Below are 21,248 nucleotides of genomic sequence, written 5' to 3'. Positions count from 1 at the left end.
GAAAAATTATGTGGCCCTTATAGAAAAAAGTTTGGGGACCCCCTGGTCTATGGATTTGACCCATAGCCTACTGTGCCATTTTGTTTGCTGATTGTTGTTTTTGATTAAAGATTAAGAGGGATCGTTTAAAATAAAACAGCAACATCCAATAAGAACTGTACATTTTGAATTCATGGTGAATTTAAATATTGATCTGTTTCTAATAACCCACACCTATCACATAACTTCTATGGAGATTGGCCTTTCTGAGCCACAGAGCGCCACCTGGTGGAGTACGTGATTGTAAACTGGTGACACTTGCTGTCCAATGAAACACCCTCTTGTGTTTCTCCAATGAGAAAACCTTTCTGCTGGGATCAGCTTGACCGTGTTCATGCTTTACAAATGACAGTTTCGCTTTGATTCCATGTGTATAACTATAATGTATGTCAGTAGGGTACATGCTATTTTCATCTGCATGTTTATTTGATTACATTAGATTAAAACGGGAGTGTAACGGCTTAGTGAAAGTAGATAATTACTTCAGTAGCGTTTCCACCGTCAGAATAATAAACGTAGATGTGTTGTGATTAATTTTATTGCTAAATAATAAAATAGATAAGTTGTAGATTGGCCCTTAATCGGTCGCAACGTTAATGCGTACATTTAAACGCCATTTTAATACTGAACACAAGCTAAAGCTACTGCTGGATTAAACGCTGTTTCGTTAATCAGTTAAAATGTGTTAAACAGCGACCCTTCCGGGACTAAATAGGTAATCCAGCGTTTAATCGAGAGTTTACAGGCTATTTGTTTTTTGTTTGTTATTTAGCTTGTTAATAGATGCTAAATCTAACCCGGTTAACGTGACTCATGAACACAGACATTGACCACATCGGTGGTCATCTAAACTAGTACATCGGTAAAGGTGGATCAATACTCGGGTTTGGTATGATCTAAAGCAATGACCTCTCAGAAGAAGATGAAGAAAAGAAAGCAGCTGAATGCTCTCATTGGTTTGAGTGACAGCAGCAGGAAGGAGAGCAAACAGACGTGTGGACATAAATTACTGCGAACCGAACCACCCAACTCCGAATCCGAATCGAGTTCAGAGGAGCCGGACTTCAGCAGCGGCAGAACCGGACTGTTCGAAAAGTGAGTTTCAACATTTACACACTGATGCAAGAGTGCGTGGAAATAGTTAGTTATTAAAGACAACGTAGATGCTTATTATTATGAGATGATCGGTCTCCTTGTCGGTCCCAATCTACCCTGTCAACACATACAAAATGTCATTGACATTTGAACTAGACCCCTAAGGGCAGGGAAGGAGTTTATTTTCTGAAATAAGTTTTGCCTTCCCTCGCACTAAATGAAGCATGTTTTTACTACAGTAGCAGTATTGTAACCATATGTATTTGTTGTGAAACCATAGTAATAATACAGAATAACGAAAACAATATTGAATAAAAAAAAACAATTCTACAAACACCATAGTTCAACTATGGTTTCTTTTGTAAAACCATGGTTAAATTTATGAAAATTAACCATGGTTTTAAAGTAATCCTACTTAAACCATGGTATTCATAGTAAAAAGATAGTAACCACAAACTTAACCATGGTCACTACTGTCTTGTTTACTACAATATTACTATTGTAAAACAATGGTTCATTTATTGCTAGTGAACCCAAAATAGTTGAGGAAACGCAAACTAATTGTAAAACGCAAACTATTGCGAGTGACTAGAAAACTATTTAAAAAAAAACAAATTTCTTCCCTGTTATGTTTACATTTATTAAAACTGCCGAGCCCTACACATACATTACAGTAAATGTAAAGAAAAAAAGTAACTAGATGTGAGTTTTTGCTTTGTAAATCATGTGTTGTTTTGTCCCTGTATGATGGCAGGAGTTCAGTGCAGTGCTGCTCCCTGTGTTACCCACTCTGTGTGTTCATCATTCTGGCGGCATGTGTCATGGCCTGCGCAGGGCTCATATGGATGCAGATCGCCCTCAAAGAAGACCTGGACTCCATGAAAGAGAAGATCTGCATTAGTGAGTCCATATCATACCACTGAATAACCCAGTAATACAAATTCTGTCATCATTTTTGGAGATGACCACATTAGTCACCATTCACTTGCATTGTATGTACAAAAAGCATACTTACTGCCTTACATCGCATTCTTCTGTCTGACGGAAGAAAGACATATTTGGGGTTTGCATATTTGGGGAGTAACGGAATACATTTACATGGTTAAAATACAAAATATAAGTAACTGTATTCCACTGCAGTTACAATTTAAATCATTGGTATTTAGAATACAGTTACATTCAAAAGAATATTGATTACTGAAGAGATTACTTCGCATTTTGTTGTCATTTGTTTCATTTAATATTTAGTCCTTTCAGATGGAAAACATTTATACATATAAATGATGCGCTCCAAACTGCATTTAAACAGCGGTGAAACACTTTCTTATGATGTGTTACATTCACACAAGCAGAGAATTTTCAAGTAAGTTTGGAGCAGAACAAATATAAATAAACCTTGTGTAAATTGTCAGCTTTACGCTAAGCTAAAATGTTATTTCTAGCCATTTTACATGCACATGTTACCAGGCATGATCATATTTTTTTTATCAAGAAAATTCATGTTGGATCATAATTACTTTTTTCTAGTAAGACCTAATCATACTCTTGATAATAATATAATTTGACAAATACTATTTGTATTGTTTTCCTGTAAAAAATCCTTACAACATGATCAATTTGATTTATCTTGTTTTAGAAACAACACTGCATAAGATATTGAGGTTTTTCAGAGAATGTATTTTTAACATGTGTTCCGAAGTAATCCAAAGTATTTAGTTATATACATTACTGAGTAATGTAACAGAATACATTACAAATTACATTTTACAGCATGCATTCTGTAATCTGTAGTGGAATATATTTAATAAGATAGGGAATATAACCCTCCCAACCCTGCTGGTTTGAAACAACAAGTGTGAGTAAATTATGGCAAAATTTTAATTTTTAGGTTAACTATCATATAGTGACCACTTCTCAACATCCAAATCAATTTCCAATAGATAAAATAAAGTCCTGGTCTACATTTTCTTCTCATGTATCCTGTTTCACTTGTAAATATGTCACATTACCGAGGTAAAATTGATTACGGATGCCATCTCATGTTGATTTTAACAGTGATCATGCCTTTTCAAATGCCTGAGCATAAATGGTAAAGGTGTCATTCTGTGTCAGCTCAACCAGAGGTCCCTGGTTCAAATATTTTGTTTTTGATCATTCTTTTTACTTGTAATAAATAGATAAATGATGATGAAAGATAAAATATTACATTCCAAGGATCAATATTTACTGGAGTAATCCATTATTTTGTAGAAGGGAGGGCCAAAATGACAATTTTCACTTATGATTTGTGATCAAACTTCAGTTGACTTCAGCACCCTCTGTTGCGTTATATGAGTACAAAAATTGCAACAAAAAATATTTTGGAGACGCGGGTCCACTCGCAAGGGGACCGTACCGCAGAAAATGGCCTGGGTGTGATAGGCCAATGTAATGGTGTCAACTACCCAGTGGGAAAGCCTCTGTTTGGAGACAGCGTTCCCTTTCCGCTGTCCACCAAAGCAGACAAAGAGCTGCTCAGAATGTCCAGAGCTCTGCGTGCGGTCCAAGTAGGTACGCAAAGCACGTACCGGACACAGCAACGAAGGTGCTGGGCTTGCCTCCTCCCGGGGCAGCACTTGCAGGTTCACTACCTGGTCCCTGAAGGGCGTGGTAGGAACCTTGGGCACGTAGCCCGGTCGCGGTCTTAGAATCACATGAGCGTCTGCCGGACCGAACTCCAGCCAGGTGTTGCTGACAGAAAACGCTTGCAGGTCCCCGACCCTTTTGATGGGTCTTCAGCCCGGGAAGAACACCAATTCGCGAACAAGCGCCACTTCAGGGCGTAAAGTTGTCAGGTAGAGGGGGCTCTGGCTTGGTTGATAGTGTCTACGACGGCAGGTGGTAGACCAGCTAGATCTTCCGCATCCCGTCCAGGGGCCAGACGTGGAGGTTCCCGAGGTCTTGGTGCAGATGCCAGAGTGTCCCCCGTCCCTGAGAAAGAAGGTCCTTCCTCATTCGCCAGGGAGGGGGCTGTCATGAGGAGTACGAGATCCAAGAACCAAGTCTGAGTGGGCCAATAAGGAGCCACTAGAGTGACTTGTTCCTCATCCTCCCTGATATTGCACAGCACCTGTGCAAGAAGGCTCACTGGGGGAAATACGTACTTGCGCAGCCCCGTGGGCCAGCTGTGTGCCAGCACTTCTGCCCCGAGGAGAGCCTCCGTTTGGGCGTACCAGAGCGAGCAGTGGGAGGTCTCTCAGGAGGCGAACAGGTCTACCTGAGCCTTGCCGAACCATTCCCAAATCAGCTGAACCGACTGGGGGTGAAGCCTTCACTCTCCACTGGGCAAGCGTTGTCATGATAGCTTGTCCGCCACCACATTGAGGTTTCCCGGGATGTGAGTGGCACGCAGCGACTGGTGCTGAGAGAAGACTCGAAGCACTTCCCTTGCTCTGCACACCTGGCAGGGGGCGGGTTAGTGACTGAGGAGGAGGTCCCGTAGAGGCGTCCTCTTGACTCGTCAGAACCAGCCGGCCGAGGAACAATCATGAGGCTGAAGGTGAACGGTCCGTGTCCAGCATGCCGGGACTGTTGAGGTGTGGCGGCAGAGTGCCGTGAGAACGGCTTATTTAAATTAAATTATTTAAATGGCAAATTAAATTAATTCAACAAAGGATTCTCCTCCCGGCCCTCCACCGGGGGACGGAGTGGTCTTCTTACCAGCTCCGAAGCGAACGTCTTGGTCTCTGGGTCGGGCGTCTCAGGACCGTTTGGAGCCTTCCGGGTCCTCGAAGGGGTCCATTAGATGGGGGTGTGTGCTTCCTGTGGGGCGCTCGACGCAGGGGCTGAGAGCTGGGCCTGGGTTGAGGCAGAGCTGCATGTTTCTTAGCCGCAGGAGGACACCCTCGGCGAGCAGACGGGGCATGGCACGTGGCGGCAGGTCTGCGATGGGGCAGGATGTGTGAGATGGCCTCCGTCTGCTTTTTCACCGCGGGGAACTGCTGGGCGAAGTCCTCGACGGTGTCGCCGAAAAGGCCGAACTGGGAGACCTGCGCGTCGAGGAAGTGTGTCTTGTCCACTTCGTGCATCTCGACCAGGTTCAGCCACAGATGTCGTTCCTGAACCACAAGAGTGGCCATTGCCTGCCCGAGTGACCGCGCTGTGACCTTCATGGCCCTGAGGGCAAGGTCAGTCGCTGAGCGCAGTTCCTGCAGCACGTTTGTTGAAGGAAAGCCGCGACCGCAACTTTGCCATGGTCGTGTTCTCGCAGTGAGAACATGAGCCATCCACAAACGCTGCCTCGGTGTGATCGCAGCCCAGACACACTAGACAGCGCCTGTGTCTGTCAAAAGCGGAGAGCACTCTACCGCATCCAGGAACTACACAGTAGCAGAAAGGCATCTTTATAAAGACACGTCCTGAAAAGGACATTCAACGCCAGCTGTGTTATTGCTCTTTTAGCTAAATAAAACTTTTAGAGAAAATCAACTCTTTTAGTTGCGCTGTCGAAGCACCCAGGGGCAAACTGCACTGCCTTGCAGAGAAGGGAGAAAGCCGCTGATATGCGCAGTAGATCCGACAGCAATCGCTCAGAGATGAGAGGAACAGTGTGTGACTCGCAGCTTGCTGCATACACAACCATCAACATTTTAGCACAATCCAAAATACAACATTGGAGTTATATAACTCCAATGTTGTATTTTGGATTGTGCTGTGAGGTTCTTAAAGCGCTTCATTTGATAAAATAAAAACACAATATTACCTTGCAAAATTTAAAGTAATACATTTTTAATTAATTAGTCTATTTAGACCCCATTTTGATGAAAAAATTTAAATAAATATGGAATTCAGAGAGAGAAAAAACAGGTATATTTATTGGTGAGTATTAAAAAGGAAATATCGGTACTCATACTTGTTCTCCAAAAAACGGTATTAGGACATCCCTATGACATTGTATGTAGATAGTTTTTCTTATCCAACAAAACAAAGGTCTGAAGTACAAATTCTGATTAAACCAGAAATACACAATTTTTAAGAATAAGTCGCACTAATGTTTTTTTTTTTTTTTTTTAACCTTGTAAATATTGAATCAGTACTGAAATACTAAACAAATTAAAAAATTGCTACAGACAAAAACTGGGCATCACACACCAAACGACTGGGCATCATGACTCTGTCAAGTCTACCTGATCCAAGCTGATCACAAAGTCACGTGGAAATGTGTTTTCCAGCCTAATAATTGTTCAAAACCAGCCCGAATGTATAAAAAAACCACACAAAGAGTATGTGAAATTCAAGCACATCTCAACCATAATATCAAAGCATAGCTTTTACAACCTTAGCAACACAATTAAGCAACAAAACAATAAAGTTTCCAATATTCCTTTAGTTTTACCACCATTTATTATTATTCAAACAAATAGACAACACACAGAAATGGAACAATATGCTGCCCTGGCATATGAAGAAGTAGTGGTCAACCGATTTTGGGTTTTTAATTGCCGATGCCAATATATTGAAAGCCGTGTGGCCAAAATAATGCTGATATATTGCACAATTTAATATAATAAATAAACTATATATAAAATTGCTAAAACAAATAATAAACTCTTATTTAGCAATATATTCATTCAAATATCTAAATATAAGAATCTTAAAAAAAAAGATGATCTTTTATATGGTATTTTCACTTAAATACATTTTTAGTATATTAGGAAGAAGGAAATAACAGTGCAGCAACTCCCCAATAGTCCAGCAACCATGGATGGCATATGCGCATTAGCAATCGCATTTTCTCACAAAAGACAGAATCAAACTATTTGTACACACTTTGCACAGTGAATATGACATTTACTCATAGCGCACATGAAGGGCTTTTACTTTAAAGTTGGTCCCATGCTTGTGCGGATCCAGCAAGGAGCAAACCATTTACACAGCCCAGATCGCCTGCTTGGATGGTCACAGACTGACACATTGTAAATTCGTTAATCAGATTTTGAACCAGACTTACAGGTGAAACTCGAAAAATTAGAATATCGTGCAAAAGTTCATTAATTTCAGTAATTCAACTTAAAAGGTGAAACTAATATATTATATAGACTCATTACAAGCAAAGTAAGATATTTCAAGCCTTTATTTGATATAATTTTGATGATTATGGCTTACAGCTTATAAAAACCCCAAATTCAGAATCTCAGAAAATTAGAATATTACATGAAATCAATAAAATAAAAGGATTTTAAATACAGAAATGTCGGCCCTCTGAAAAGTATAATCATGCATATGTACTCAGTACTTGGTTTGGGCCCCTTTTGCATTAATTACTGCCTCAATGAAGCGTGGCATGGATGCTATCAGCCTGTGGCACTGCTGAGGTGTTATGGAAGACCAAGATGCTTCAATAGCGGCCTTCAGCTCTTCTGCATTGTTTGGTCTCATGTCTCTCATCTTTCTCTTGGCAATGCCCCATAAATTCTCCATGGGGTTCAGGTCAGGCGAGTTTGCTGGCCAATCAAGCACAGTAATACCATGGTCATTGAACCAGGTTTTGGTACTTTTGGCAGTGTGGGCAGGTGCCAAGTCCTGCTGGAAAATGAAGTCAGCATCTCCATAAAGCTTGTCTGCTGAAGGAAGCATGAAGTGCTCTAAAATGTCCCGGTAGGCGGCTGCGTTGACTCTGGACTTAATAAAGCACAGTGGACCAACACCAGCCGATGACATGGCTCCCCAAACCAACACAGACTGTGGAAACTTCACACTGGACTTCAAGCATCTTGGATTGTGTGCCTCTCCATTCTTCCTCCAGACTCTGGGACCTTGGTTTCCAAATGAGATGCAAAATTTGCTCTCATCAGAAAAGAGGACTTTGGACCACTGAGCAACAGACCAGTTCTTTTTTCTTTAGCCCAGGTAAGACGTTTGACATTTGAAGCCCATGTCCAGGACCCGTCTGTGTATGGTGGCTCTTGATGCAGTAACTCCAGCCTCAGTCCACTCCTTGTGAAGCTCCCCACACATTTGAATGGCCTTTTCCTGACAATCCTCTCCAGGCTACGGTCATCCCTGCTGCTTGTGCACCTTTTTCTTCCACACTTTTCCCTTCCACTTAACTTTCTATTAATGTGCTTTGATACAGCACTTTGAGAACATCCAACTTCTTTTGCAATTACCTTTTGAGGCTTTCCCTCCTTGTGGAGGGTGTCAATGATGGTTTTCTGCACAACTGTCAGGTCAGCAGTCTTCCCCATGATTGTGAATTCAACTGAACCAGACTGAGAGACCATTTAAAGGCTCAGGAACCCTTTGCAGGTGTTTAGCTGATTAGAGTGTGACACTTTGAGCCTACAATACTGAACCTTTTCACAATATTCAAATTTTCTGAGATTCTGAATTTGGGGTTTTCATAAGCTGTAAGCCATAATCATCAAAATTATATCAAATAAAGGCTTGAAATACTTTGCTTGTAATGAGTCTATATAATATATTAGTTTCATCTTTTAAGTTGAATTACTGAAGTTAATGAACTTTTGCACGATATTCTAATTTTTCGAGTTTCACCTGTATAGAATACACTCATCAGATGAAGATATTATACGAGCGCTTGACAGGAAGAAAACTTAGAATTTTCATGAGGTTTGTGGATTACATCTGTTTAAACTTGATGTTCACATATTTGCAGATGGTATATGATAGAAGTTTGATATTTGCCTTTTTATCATTAGAAGAGAAAGTTAAAAGTCACAGGGAATTGTTGAGGAGAGAGGAGAGTGACAATGAGCACTTTATCATTTACATTTATGCATTTGGCAGACGACTTATAGTGCACTTATTACAGAGACAAACCCCCCGGAGCAACCTGGAGTTAAGTGCCTTACTCAAGGACACAATGGTGGTGGCCGTGGGGTTCGAACCAGCGACCTTCTGATTAACAGTTATGTGCTTTAGCATACTACGCCACCTCCACTCTCACTCTCACTTTAACATATAAGCTGATACGCGACTGCCCCGCGGCTGTGATATGCGGACAGTTTAAATGAGTCTGTATTGCACGCCGTCTATTATTGTAGTAACAAGATGGCACGTAACAAAAAAACTAACTGTGATTTGTCGTTAACATGTCTCAGATGCTTCACATGCAAGCAAGCGTTTTTTGACTGCCTTAAGAAACAAATCGGCCAAACAGGAAAATGTATATGCTGATGCGATAATTAAACATTTCCGAATATCTGCCGATTTAATGGGCTCGGCGATACGGTCGACCACTATACGTGGTTAGATGCAATGTAAATTTAACTATGGCATATCTTGCTCAACTAAAGCGATGGTGAAACCATGATTCATGACAACTCAGGACCCACTGCAGCCAAATAAAGTAAATGTCCTTAGAGTGTGCACTTATGAGACACAGAGTGCAGTGAAATGATCTTGGTGCGACAGTTCTTCTCCACTAGACAACACAATCGCTGGTGAGTGAAATCTGAATATTTAGCTAGTGGCTACTAACAGACATTTTTTGTCACAAAGCAATGTTTTGTTGCATATGTGAGTGATTTAATAGCAATGTAGGGGGCTGACTTAGTAAATATTTATCCATTAGATTTAATATTTTGGCTTTTCTCATTTTTCTTTAATTTAAGACATGGAATTATTTGTAATGTGGTTGATTTGACCCGGAAGCTTCTTTCTATTTTTGGCATCATAATTTCTCACAAGAACACTGTAAACCTTGTTCACAATTTTAATTTGATTGCATGATTTTCATTGATGTTGAACAGTGGAAACCAGTCAAAAACTGTCATCACACGAGATTGTGAAACTCAGTGAAGATCTGAAGGCCAAACAGAGAAACCTGGATGATGTTGAAAGTGGTGACAATGGCCTGGCTAAATTATGGTCCAATCTAACCGAAATCAAACTAAAGGTGAGTTTACCAGTTATGTTTGATTTACAGTCTTGATTCTTCAGAACTGCACTCAGTGCCACATAATATCATTACATCTACAGTATAAACAAAGCTTTTTATGATCAGTATATAAATGATATTATGAGAATTTGTATTTTAGAGTATGCATGATCGCTAATTTCAGAATTGCAAATTAGAGTTTCCCCTTTTGCAACGTCTGTCACTCTGGAAATGGAAACTGAAGTATTATGACTCTTGGTTCCCCTAAATCAAACACTTCTATAGCTCTTACCAAAATAATTTATTAACTTAAAGGTGATGTGTGTACTTCCTCCTATCCCACCTTAACATGCAGCAACAACTGTAAGCATTTGTCGGGTGATTCCCTTAAAAAGTGTACCCAACAAGCCTGACACAAAAAAGTGTTTTTCCTCACAAATCTGGAACTAGTGTCTGAACTAAAATCAATTCTTTGTGGAACTATACCTGTCTGGATAAAATTCCATCGTCGTTTTTCCATCGGGCACATAGAAAGCAAGAACTTTATTAAAATATTCTTTGACATAACATGTGTTGACATGTGATGCTGTTATAACGGTGAAGCCTGATCTTAAAAATGCGACAACATCCAAATTGACTCACTTCAAATCAAAAACAATGGATGACTCCGTGAAACATTTTCACGTAATTTTTATCAAGCTGTTTTATTGTGCAAAACATGTGGACAAGATGTGCTTGGATATGTGAGAGAAGGTGGAAAATAACAGGAGCGCAAGAGCAGAGATACTGAGATGGCTTTAACTACCTAAAAGTACTACCTCTGGAGCAGCCACTAAAAATATTCTTGTGTTGGAAAAAATAGTTCCTGGAACTATTTCACTAGCATATTTTAAAGTTTTTGCAGAAGAAAATTACCTAAACATTTACTCAAAATATGGTGTTAGTTTGGAGCAGGACTATCTGTTTTATTGACCATTGGAATAAGGGGGAATGTTCAGGAAACTTGTTTGAAAACATAATTTTTGCAATTAGTGGTGCAGAAGTGATACACTTCACCTTAAAAAAGCAGCATATTTGGTGTTCGTATAATGATGATTTTTTCTTTTGTTTCTCTCTTCTCATAGCTCAGTACAATTGATTCTGCTGTCAATTACTTGAAAGCGAACATAAAATCAGCATCAGATCTTATCGCTCTTCCAAGAACAGTCGAGGAACTCCAAAAGGTTTGATTTGTTCAGATGTCTCACACATATAAATGAATTGTAGTGTTCTCCTGAAGTTGTTGACTGATATCCAGTGATCTTTGTCTCTCTTTAGAGTGTGGCCACTATCGGTAGCACTGTCACCAGTGTCCAGCACGACGTCTCAATGATACAGTCTGCTGTGAAAGAGAAAAGAAAAGGAGATCAACAAAAAGAAAGCACGGTATTTTTTCATTTTTCATATTTTGTGCCTTTAGTCCTGATATGTGAAACATTTAAACATGCTTTTGATTTTTCCTAAAACTTGCCTTTTGTTCTTATTATGTGAATTAAGCAAAAGATCAACTCTGTCTCTTGATTCTTATGAACTCATCAAAAAAGGAAACATCCTCTCATTTCAACTGCTTTTATTTTCAGCACACTTTACATGTTAATATTTGTATGAACATAAAAAGATTCAACAACTAAGACATAAACTGAACAAGTTTCACAGACGTGACTAACAGAAATGTAATAATGTGTCCCTGAACAAAGGGGGGGTCAATATCAAAATGAACAGTCACTATCTGGTTTGGCCACCAGCTGCATTAAGTACTGCAGTGCATCTCCTCATCATGGACTGTGCCAGATTTGCCATTTCATGCTGTGAGATGTTCCCAGGCATTGTCATGCTGGAGGGTCATGTCAGGATGAGCCTGCAGGAAGGATACCACATGAGAGAGGAGGATGTCTTCCCTGTAATGCACAGCATTGAGATTGCCTGCATTGACGACAAGCTCAGTCCGACGATGCTGTGACACACCGCCCCAGACCATGATGGACCCTCCAAATCGATCCTGCTCCAGAATACAGGCCTCAGTGTAACGCTCATTCCTTCGACGATAAATGCGCGTCCGACCATCACCCCTGGTGAGACAAAACCGTGACTCGTCAGTGAAGAGCACGTTTTGCCAGTACTGTCTGGTCCAACAAAGGTGGGTTTGTGCCCATATGCGACGTTGTTGCCAGTGATGTCCAGTAAGGACCTGCCTTACAACAGGCCTACAAGCCCTCAGCCCAGCCTCTCTCAGCCTATTGCGGACAGTCTGAGCACTGATGGAGGAATTGTGCCTTCCTGGTGTAATTCAGGCAGTTGTTGTTGCCGCCATCCTGTTCCTGTCCCGCAAGTGTAATATTTGGATGTACCGATCCTGTGCAGATGTTGTTACATGTGACCTGCCACTGTGAGGATGATCAGCTGTCCTGCCTGTCTCACTGTAGCGCTGGCTTAGGCGTCTTACAGTACGGACATTGCAATTTATTGCCCTGGCCACATCTGCAATCCTTATGCCTCCATACAGCATGCTTAGGCACATTCACATAGATGAGCAGGGACCCTGGGCATCTTTCTTTTGGAGTCAGTAAAAAGGTCTCTTTTTTACTGTGACCTTAATTGCCTGTGATCTGTAAGCTCTTAGTGTCTTAACGACCGCTCCACAGGTGCATGTTCATTAATTGTTTGTGGTTCTTTGAACAAGCTTGGAAAACATTGTTTAAACCCTTAACAATAAAGATATGTAAAGTTATTTGGATTTATACAAAATTATCTTTAAAATACAGTGTCCTGAAAAAGGGACTTTTCTTTTGTTTGCTGAGTTTATAACAGATGTTATGTGTGATGCATACAGTGAGGCTTCTTTTGAATTTTAATTTAATTTCTTATGTGGGACCTAAGAATGGAGGGAAAACCGCAAACAGCATATCTGAAAACAACAATACCTGTTTTACACTTAAGCAGGTAATACCTGAGAGCTGCCACACAATTCAGCAGTTTCAAATTCACAATAGAGCCCAAGAGTAAAAAGTTCCATTTATTTCCTCAATTGACAAATTGATTTGTAATGATTATTTATCAAACTATAAAGGCAAGATGCGAATCGATGGTATGTGCTTCCACGTCCAAAGTCTGTGTCTAATCAACTTAATTTTTAAAGAATCGTGTTTAATTGTGCAATTTCTGGTAAAGAATTACACTACCCATGATCCTGAGAATGTTCACCAATCAGATAATTTTGGCCAGCAAAGTGCACCAAAATAGCTCTGAAGTGACAGCCTACTCCTATGGGGCACCGTGAATGATGTATTTCGAAACTCAAAGTATTTGTTTAAATCTGAATATTTAGAAATATACTTAATGTATGATTTCTATACTTATAATCAACATCTTTTATATTTTTCCATAGTTTTTCATTCGATTACTTCATTTGCAATGCTTCATGAAATTGTAGTTTGTGTCAAGTAATCATATACCATTTTCCATATTCTGTTTATGTTTCATGAAGGATTAAGCAAAAACATGGCAATGATCCCCCTTAAAGCTGGCACTACACTAGCTGATTTTTCCAATGATTTTGTGGTGTTAGCTTCATTAAGGCAGATGAAGACAGAGTGCCCATTAGCACCTCTCAGGGGAGGTGTTCATCACTTGACTGTTGGGACGCCCTGCTGTGTTAATGGCTTCAAGCACTGAAAAAATGCATATGTTTTGTTTGAAAAAATCATTACTTACATACTTACATCATTACTCTTACAGCAGATGATCCCGATTAAAGCCAGACACAAAACAACTTAACACAGGGGATGGATGTTGAAATAATCGTCATAGAGTGACGTGATAGCTGAAGAGATGACCTGCCGGTGTCCTCCAGGATTAGGATTGAGAACCGCTGAAGCTGTTGTATAAAGTTAAGCCTTTGCTATCTTTAAGCATAATACTTTATTTGTCCCATGCTGATATTTCAGGAAATCCAGTATCTTCAGGAGGGCTTGAATGAATTGAACAGCTCTCAAGTTCTTCATCAGTCCTGGTCCAATGAGCAGCTCCAGAGCATTCATTTTGTGCTGTCCAACCTCAGCAGATGGGTGTCTTCTCTAGAACAGAGCTCTGCTAGCGCCACTGCTGCTCCTCATAAAGTATATTTCACACTTCACTCTGGCTTAATAAGAACGATGCAGTAATTTCTCTGGTAACACTTCTGTTAATCTCTTATAGGAACATCAGGCTGATGAAGAACTGGTTAATACTGGTGGGTAACTAGTAGCTACCTAGTTAATGTCACACTTATGGTTGTGTTTGGATTGATAATATATGTCCCTGAAGTTCTTTGTAATGTTGCATATAATTTGCAGGTTCATCACCATCTCGCCATCCCAGATTTCTGTCTCAGAAACGTTTTAAACGAGGGCAGTCCACTCTGAAGAAAGTGGTGTTTCCTGGGGTTAACTCTGTCAAAGGTGCTCTTTTACTTTCTAACCCTTTTTGTACAATATTTGGACATTTGCATAACTCTTAAATATGTAAAGAATGTCTTTGCATTACACAAGTAAACATCAAACAATACGAAAGGTGACTGATCTCTTATTTTCTAAGTGGGTGATTCTTGGAAAAATGTCCACAGACTTTTTGCCACAGTAAACATCTTGCGAGGCGAGACTGACTTTAACTGAACTGGTGTCAAGTTGAATTTTAGTGTATGTATAACAATGCTATTCAACAAATGGGCTGAATGGAAAAATTTGTCAGGGAATGTGAGCCAATTTAGAATATTTTGTCAATGATCCGCTGCTATCTACAAATAGATAAAAAACGGTTCTACAAAATAGTATAAAATTTGTTCCCATAATAAAACATTTGTTTCTGGCTTTCTTTTTCTTTTCTTATTTTGTCATAAGAAATATAGCAGGAAATTCAGACACAGTACAGTTTGAGACAAGAAACATGACATATAAAATCAAGTGTTGAGTAAAAAGCATCATATCGTATTAACCGTAATTTTTCTGTCAATACCAGAATTTTCTGTTAGCATATGCTGAGCATAATTCAGCGTTATGCTGATATAATTGTGTATTAAGGGAAAGGAGGAGGCGAGAACTGGCTTGACATTATAAATAATATTTTTAATAAAGAACTTAACCGAAAAGACACAAGCACACACATATGACGGACAACTGCCCATAAACGCTCTCTCTCTTGCACCACCGTCCACAGTCAGCCTTTATCCCTCTCAGAGGCTTGATAAGCCTGATAAGGGACCGGGTGTGTAGAATCACGGCCCGGCCCCACCCTCCACCCTGTCACATTCCTCTCTTGTTCTCTCAGGCCGGGGGCCCCCAGCATGACGTACATCCCCTCCCCCCTCTTTCCCTGGGGGAGGGCGTGCCTTACACCCCGTCTGCCGGCAGGTTATCCCCACCTTCCTGAATCGGGTAGGGAAACAATAGGGAAAACAGTGTAGTACCCCCCCCGTAACAGTGTAGTACCCCCAAAATAAAACACTGTAAAATTTAAAAGAGAGGGAAAAGGCCAACGCGGAGCGCCAGTGTGTGAGAGAGAGAGAGATAGAGAGAGAAAAATAAAACATTTACACACCGGTTCTCAGATACGCCGTAGCTTGGTCCTTGGCCACACCTCCACCCTCTAATGGATGACAGCTAATGGATTAGAGGCAGTCCTCTGGCCCCGGCGGATGGAACTCCCCACCGCATTCTCGCGGAACAGAAGGGGTCTTCCCTGCCCCTGGCAGCGGTTCTACTACTCCAGGTCGGCCGGGAGCCCGTCATCACTTGCGGTCGGCTGTCCTCTCTTGACCCCACTATGTTTAGCAGCTGGTACGGGTCTCCCCCCGCCCCTGGCAGCGGCCTTGACCGCTCCAGGCAGTTGCTAGGAGACCCTTCTCTCCTCGCGGTCGGCCCTTCCTCCGCTTCCAGGCGGCCGAGCTCCTCCATCCCCTGGCAGATGGCCACGGCTGCTCCGTTGGGGTGGATGGTAGCAGCGAGAACTCCAAAGAGAACTACCATCAGTGTAATGGTATTAAGGGAAAGGAGGTGGCGAGAACCGGCTTGACAATATAAAAAATATTTTTAATGAAGAACTTAACCAAAAAGACACAAACACACATATGACGGACAGCTGCCCGTAAACACTCTCTCACTCTCTCGCACCACCGTCCACAATCAGCCTTTATCCCTCTCGGAGGCTTGATTAGCCTGCTAAGGGACCGGTTGTGTAGATTCACGACATGGCCCCGCCCTCCGCATGGCCCCTGTCACATTTACAGATATTCAATATACATATACTGTATATGCTAGGCGGTTGCTAGGAGTCCCTTCTCCCCTCGTGGTCGGCGATATGCCTGGAAGCGGAGGAACGGCCGCCGACCGCCAGGGGAGAAGGGGCTCCAAGCAACTGCCTGGAGCAGTCAGAGTACAGTAACTAATTTCTTAGTAATCAGATTACACCCAACACTGGTCATCAGAAGCAAAAGGAAGCACTATAAATAAAGATATGAAGCTAAGATATGCTGACCACTGCAGTCTGTAAATTTCTGTAAAGAAATCTTCGCCCAATTTATTGGCATATATTTTGCTAAAATATGTTGTCTCAGATCTAGAGAAGGTCCTCTATCAAGCTCTGCAGGGTCATTTGTGGCATGGTGTGACATATGAGGAGTTGAGGGAAGTATTTGGATCAGATACTCCAGATTCCAGCCTTCTCCAGCTGTATGACCGAGATGAAGACCACATGTACACACTGGAAGAGCTTCACGCTGCTGTTTCTGCATGAGCTGCTCTGAGGTCAGTCCTGAACTTCATCATCCATGATGAACGATTGAAGAGAACATTCATTACTGGATGCACTGTATTACATCAGTGTTGACTGCTTAACTGTTTGATTGATCTTATGGCACTGAGCACAAATCCAACTGTATACTGTAATGCTAACAGCTAATTGACGTTGAAAAGTGTGTGTGTGTGTGTGTGTGTGTGTGTGTGTGTGTGTGTGTGTGTGTGTGTGTGTGTGTGTGTGTGTGTGTGTCAGTTTCATTGAATTTGATAACGTAGCTTGAAATAGTTTTTGTTTTTTTTTGTTTTTATGAAATCTGCAACATGCCAACAACTTTTTGCATTTGTTTAGATTTATTACACAAAATTAAGCCTTTTTTCTTAGAACCATTAAGATTATTTTTGTGACAATTTAAGCACATTTTCCAACCCATAATTAGTGTTATGCAAGAAAAACAAATATCAGTGTAAAGTATTATAGTACACAGGAGAAAGAAATCCTTGTATTAAAGTGTAATAGAGTAACAAAATACTGTATTACAATAATGAGAATCTCCATTGAGAATAAAAAAACAAACTTGAATGTGCTTAGTTGTCATGAAATTAGTCACAATGCAAATGTTTTTAATGTTCCTAGAATAGGCTTAATCTTCTTTCTGCAAAAAATATAATTCTGTATTCTTTTCCATATGCCTTGATATTGATTTCAGTGTGAAATGTGTCAATTTGTTTGTGACATTCACCCATATATATATATATATATATATATATATATATATATATATATATATATATAGCCATATTCCTATTACAATTATTATGTGATTTAGAACTGAGGGCAAATGAACATTATTTAATCATCGTCAGATCAAGCAATAATACAGTATAATCCCTTAATTGCTTTTAGTAGATATATCTGATATTTATATGATTATATAACAATGCAATTGGCTACTTGTCATTTAGCAGATGTTTTTATTTTAATCCAAAATAACTTGCAGTTCATTTGAGAGGTTATTGCTTGTGCAAAGCATTTATTACAGATAGTTTAAAAAAAGAGAGGGAAATACCTTGAATGTTCATGTGTATATTTATTTTTAATTTATAAAAATGTCTCCTACACTTGGCTTTTTTTGTTGATCTACAGAAGTGACTGTTAAAGATTGAAGGTGTTTTTGTACAACCATTTAAGCTAATGTCTCTCAAATTTTGCTGTCACAATAAAACCTAATAAAAGAAGTAAATATTGTAGAATTTCTAATGACGATTAATTTCAAGTTGTAGAAACATACTTGATAACATGAAAATAAGACTGTGTACATTGTCATAATTTTTGCATCGCATGTTGCCTTTAACATGAATAAAAGCTCAATTTATTTAATTTATACCATCTGTACTTTTATATTTCAGTCTTTATGCTTTATTTATGCCATGCCTTCTTGTTTTTGTTTAAGAATTGTTAAAGATGCAGGGCAATAAAATAATGCATGATCAACTGGAGAAAGCAAGCAAAATATCTTCAGATGAAGTTATTACATTCTTCTAACATGGTTACTTTGTTTTAAAACCATGGTACATTTTATGATTTACTGTGTTTTTACTACAAATAGCCTACCATAGTTTGACAATGGTTACTAGGGATGTTATGATAATGGCTGATACCGATTTAACAAAAAACTATACAGATATTTTGTCACTTATCTTATTTTGCCATCAGATCAATTGTCTGATGGCAATTATTCTTTGAAATTATTCTTCAAAAATATCATCCCTAATGGTTACTGTAGTAAATATTGTGTTTAAAATAGTTCTAAGTTAGATCAGTTCTATCATGTCTAGAGTCTACTATAGAAGTGTGATAGACAACAGCTTTGATTATTGTAGAAAACAACACCACCAGAGAAATCTGTGAGTGAGAAAAGTCCTAAAACTCAAACAATCAACAGAAGAATTGTGCTAAGAATAAAAAAATTTCAACATTTCTTGTTTTCAAAAGTCTTTGTAAATGGATGAAATACAACATTACTTGGAAATGAACAGTATTTAATATGTAATAAACAGTGTTGTCCTTCTCTGCCACAATCTCTTCATTATCGTCCAGCTTTGGACACTTAACCCGAGTGAGACACAGCTGCAACGCTGTTGTTGATGAAGTCTGCGGAAAGAACGGCAGCAGCAAGGACAGTGTCTTTAGCTGGAGTTTTAATGCTAGTGTCTATGTCTTTGTCCTCTTCATCTTCATCATCATCATTGTTCTGTCCAGCCAAAAGCCCCAGGCCTGCAGAGCGATATGAAGATGCAGCTTTGCCCTCCTGGAGTTTGACTGCAACACCTGCAGTCAACACAACATGTCAAGCAGTGACAGTTGCCTGTGATGTGCTATACTTCATCAAAAAATACTTTATAACAGCATTTTCTAATTCTTGTATAATAATTTATTATTATTATTTTAATGACCTCATATTAGTTACCATGCCATGTCTATATGTAATATTTAGATTTTTAAAGTAGGCTACATCGATATAGAAATTTCAGCCAAAACCAGAAGGGTACCAGAAGCTGTGTTTGCTAACTCTTTGTCATGTTCCACAAAAATATACTCTTTTAAACTAAGTGATATTACATACTTCAGTGAAATCACATTCCAGTCAAATCGGTCATCAACACAATATAACATACAGTTGGAAAAATGAACAACTCATTAGCACTTTTGAAACCTAACAGAAAAAGAATATACATTTACATTTATTCATTTGGCAGACACTTTTATCCAAAGCGACTTACAAAAGAGGAAAACACAAGTGAATCATCTTAAGCAGACATTTGTACGAAAAGTGCCATACTACAAAGTTTTACTAGCATCAGAATAGCATTCAAAACAGATTTAAGTGCAACAAGAATTTGTTTTTTTTAGTGAAGTGCTCTTGGAAAAGATGTGTTTTTAGCCATTTTTTGAAGACAGAGCGTGAGTCATTTTCACGGATGGAGTTGGGAAGGTCATTCCACCAACGTGGTATGATGAAACCGAGTCCGGGAAAGTGTTTTGGTGCCTCTTTGTGTTGGTACAAAGCGACGTTCCTTAGCCGACCGCAGGCTTCTGGCAGGAGTGTAGATCTGCATAAGTGATTTTAGGTATGCTGGAGCAGACCCAGTTACTGTTTTGTATGCCAGCATCAGAGCCTTGAATTTAATACGTGCATCGGCAGCCAGTGGAGAGAGACAAAGAGTGGTGTAACATGCGCTCTCTTTGGTTCATTCAAGACCAGACGTGCTGCTGCATTCTGGATCATTTGCAGAGGTCTAATTGCACATGCAGGAAGGCCTGCAATGAGAGCATTACAGTAGTCCAATCTAGTTATGACAAGTGACTGAACAAGCAGTTGTGTGGCATGTTCAGAGGAAAGGTCTTATTTTCCTGATATTGTAGAGTGTAAATCTACATGATCTTTAAGATGTGGTCTGTGAAATTTAGCTTGTTATCGATGGTTACCCATAGATTTCTGACCATTTTGGAAGGTAATATTGTAGTTGAACCCAGCTGCACGGTGATGTTGTGTTCAACAGCAGGGTTGGCTGGAAAGACAAGGAGTTCGGTCTTGGCTGGGTTGAGTTGCAGGTGGTGTTCCTTCATCCAGTCCGAGATGTCTGCCAGACAGGCAGCGATTCGAGCAGTCACTGTGGTATCGTTGGGCTGAAAAGACAAGTAGAGTTGCGTGTCGTCAGCGTAGCAGTGGTAAGAGAAACCATGTGACTGGATGATGGGTCCCAGTGATGTTGTGTATATGGAGAAGAGAAGTGGCCCAAGCACTGATCCCTGAGGTACCCCAGTAAGTAAATGATGTGCAGTGACGTGCGGTGGTGTCTTAAAGAGGCTAGGCACTGAGTTATGAAAGCCAGATTACCTGATTTATTGTTTAAGCTAATAATACGTAATAACAGTGAACGTTACGCACAAGCGCGGCATATCAAGAAATGTACAAATCAGGATGTATATAGTGTACACTCTCTCTCTCTCTCTCTCTCACACACACACACACACACACACACACACAAGCGCGGCATATCAAGAAATGTACAAATCAGGATGTATATCGTGTATTCTCTCTCTCTCTCTCTCTCACACACACACACACAAGCGCACAGCCACATAGCCAATCTTTTCTTACATACCAATCAGTTGATCGGATAATTTTTGGGCCCTTTTGCTGTACTAGTCCATCTAAGGCTGGCGTAGACCTCCCTCTTGCAATTAACTCATATTTGGAATTAAAATCGAGCTTGGAAAAATTTCTTAATTCCGTGATTATGGCCGGTGCTGTCATTTTGATTTTGAATTTGGCTAGCTGTAGTGTAATGACGTTAGCTACGCAAATGTCCAGGAATATCTCGATTTTAATTGGTCCATGTCTGATACGTAACGGAGATGATTA

At 40.0% G+C, this 21,248-nt stretch overlaps 1 protein-coding gene across 1 annotated transcript; it reads left to right on the top strand.

Moving 5' to 3' along the window:
* The first annotated feature begins 349 nt into the window (after positions 1–349).
* On the top strand, positions 350–18,247 carry LOC127649808 (EF-hand calcium-binding domain-containing protein 14-like). The gene is made up of 9 exons (XM_052135066.1): positions 350–1,134; positions 1,889–2,034; positions 9,888–10,033; positions 11,140–11,238; positions 11,333–11,440; positions 13,999–14,169; positions 14,249–14,282; positions 14,386–14,490; positions 16,641–18,247. The coding sequence occupies exons 1-9, from the start codon at positions 944–946 to the stop codon at positions 16,817–16,819; spliced, it is 1,179 nt and encodes a 392-aa protein (XP_051991026.1). The 5' UTR covers positions 350–943; the 3' UTR covers positions 16,820–18,247.
* The last annotated feature ends 3,001 nt before the right edge of the window (positions 18,248–21,248 follow it).

The sequence above is a fragment of the Xyrauchen texanus genome, chromosome 9, assembly GCF_025860055.1.
Source record: "Xyrauchen texanus isolate HMW12.3.18 chromosome 9, RBS_HiC_50CHRs, whole genome shotgun sequence".
Lineage (NCBI taxonomy): Eukaryota > Metazoa > Chordata > Actinopteri > Cypriniformes > Catostomidae > Xyrauchen > Xyrauchen texanus.
The sequence above is the reverse complement of the archived record's forward strand: the minus strand, read 5'-3'. Positions and strand labels throughout refer to the sequence as shown.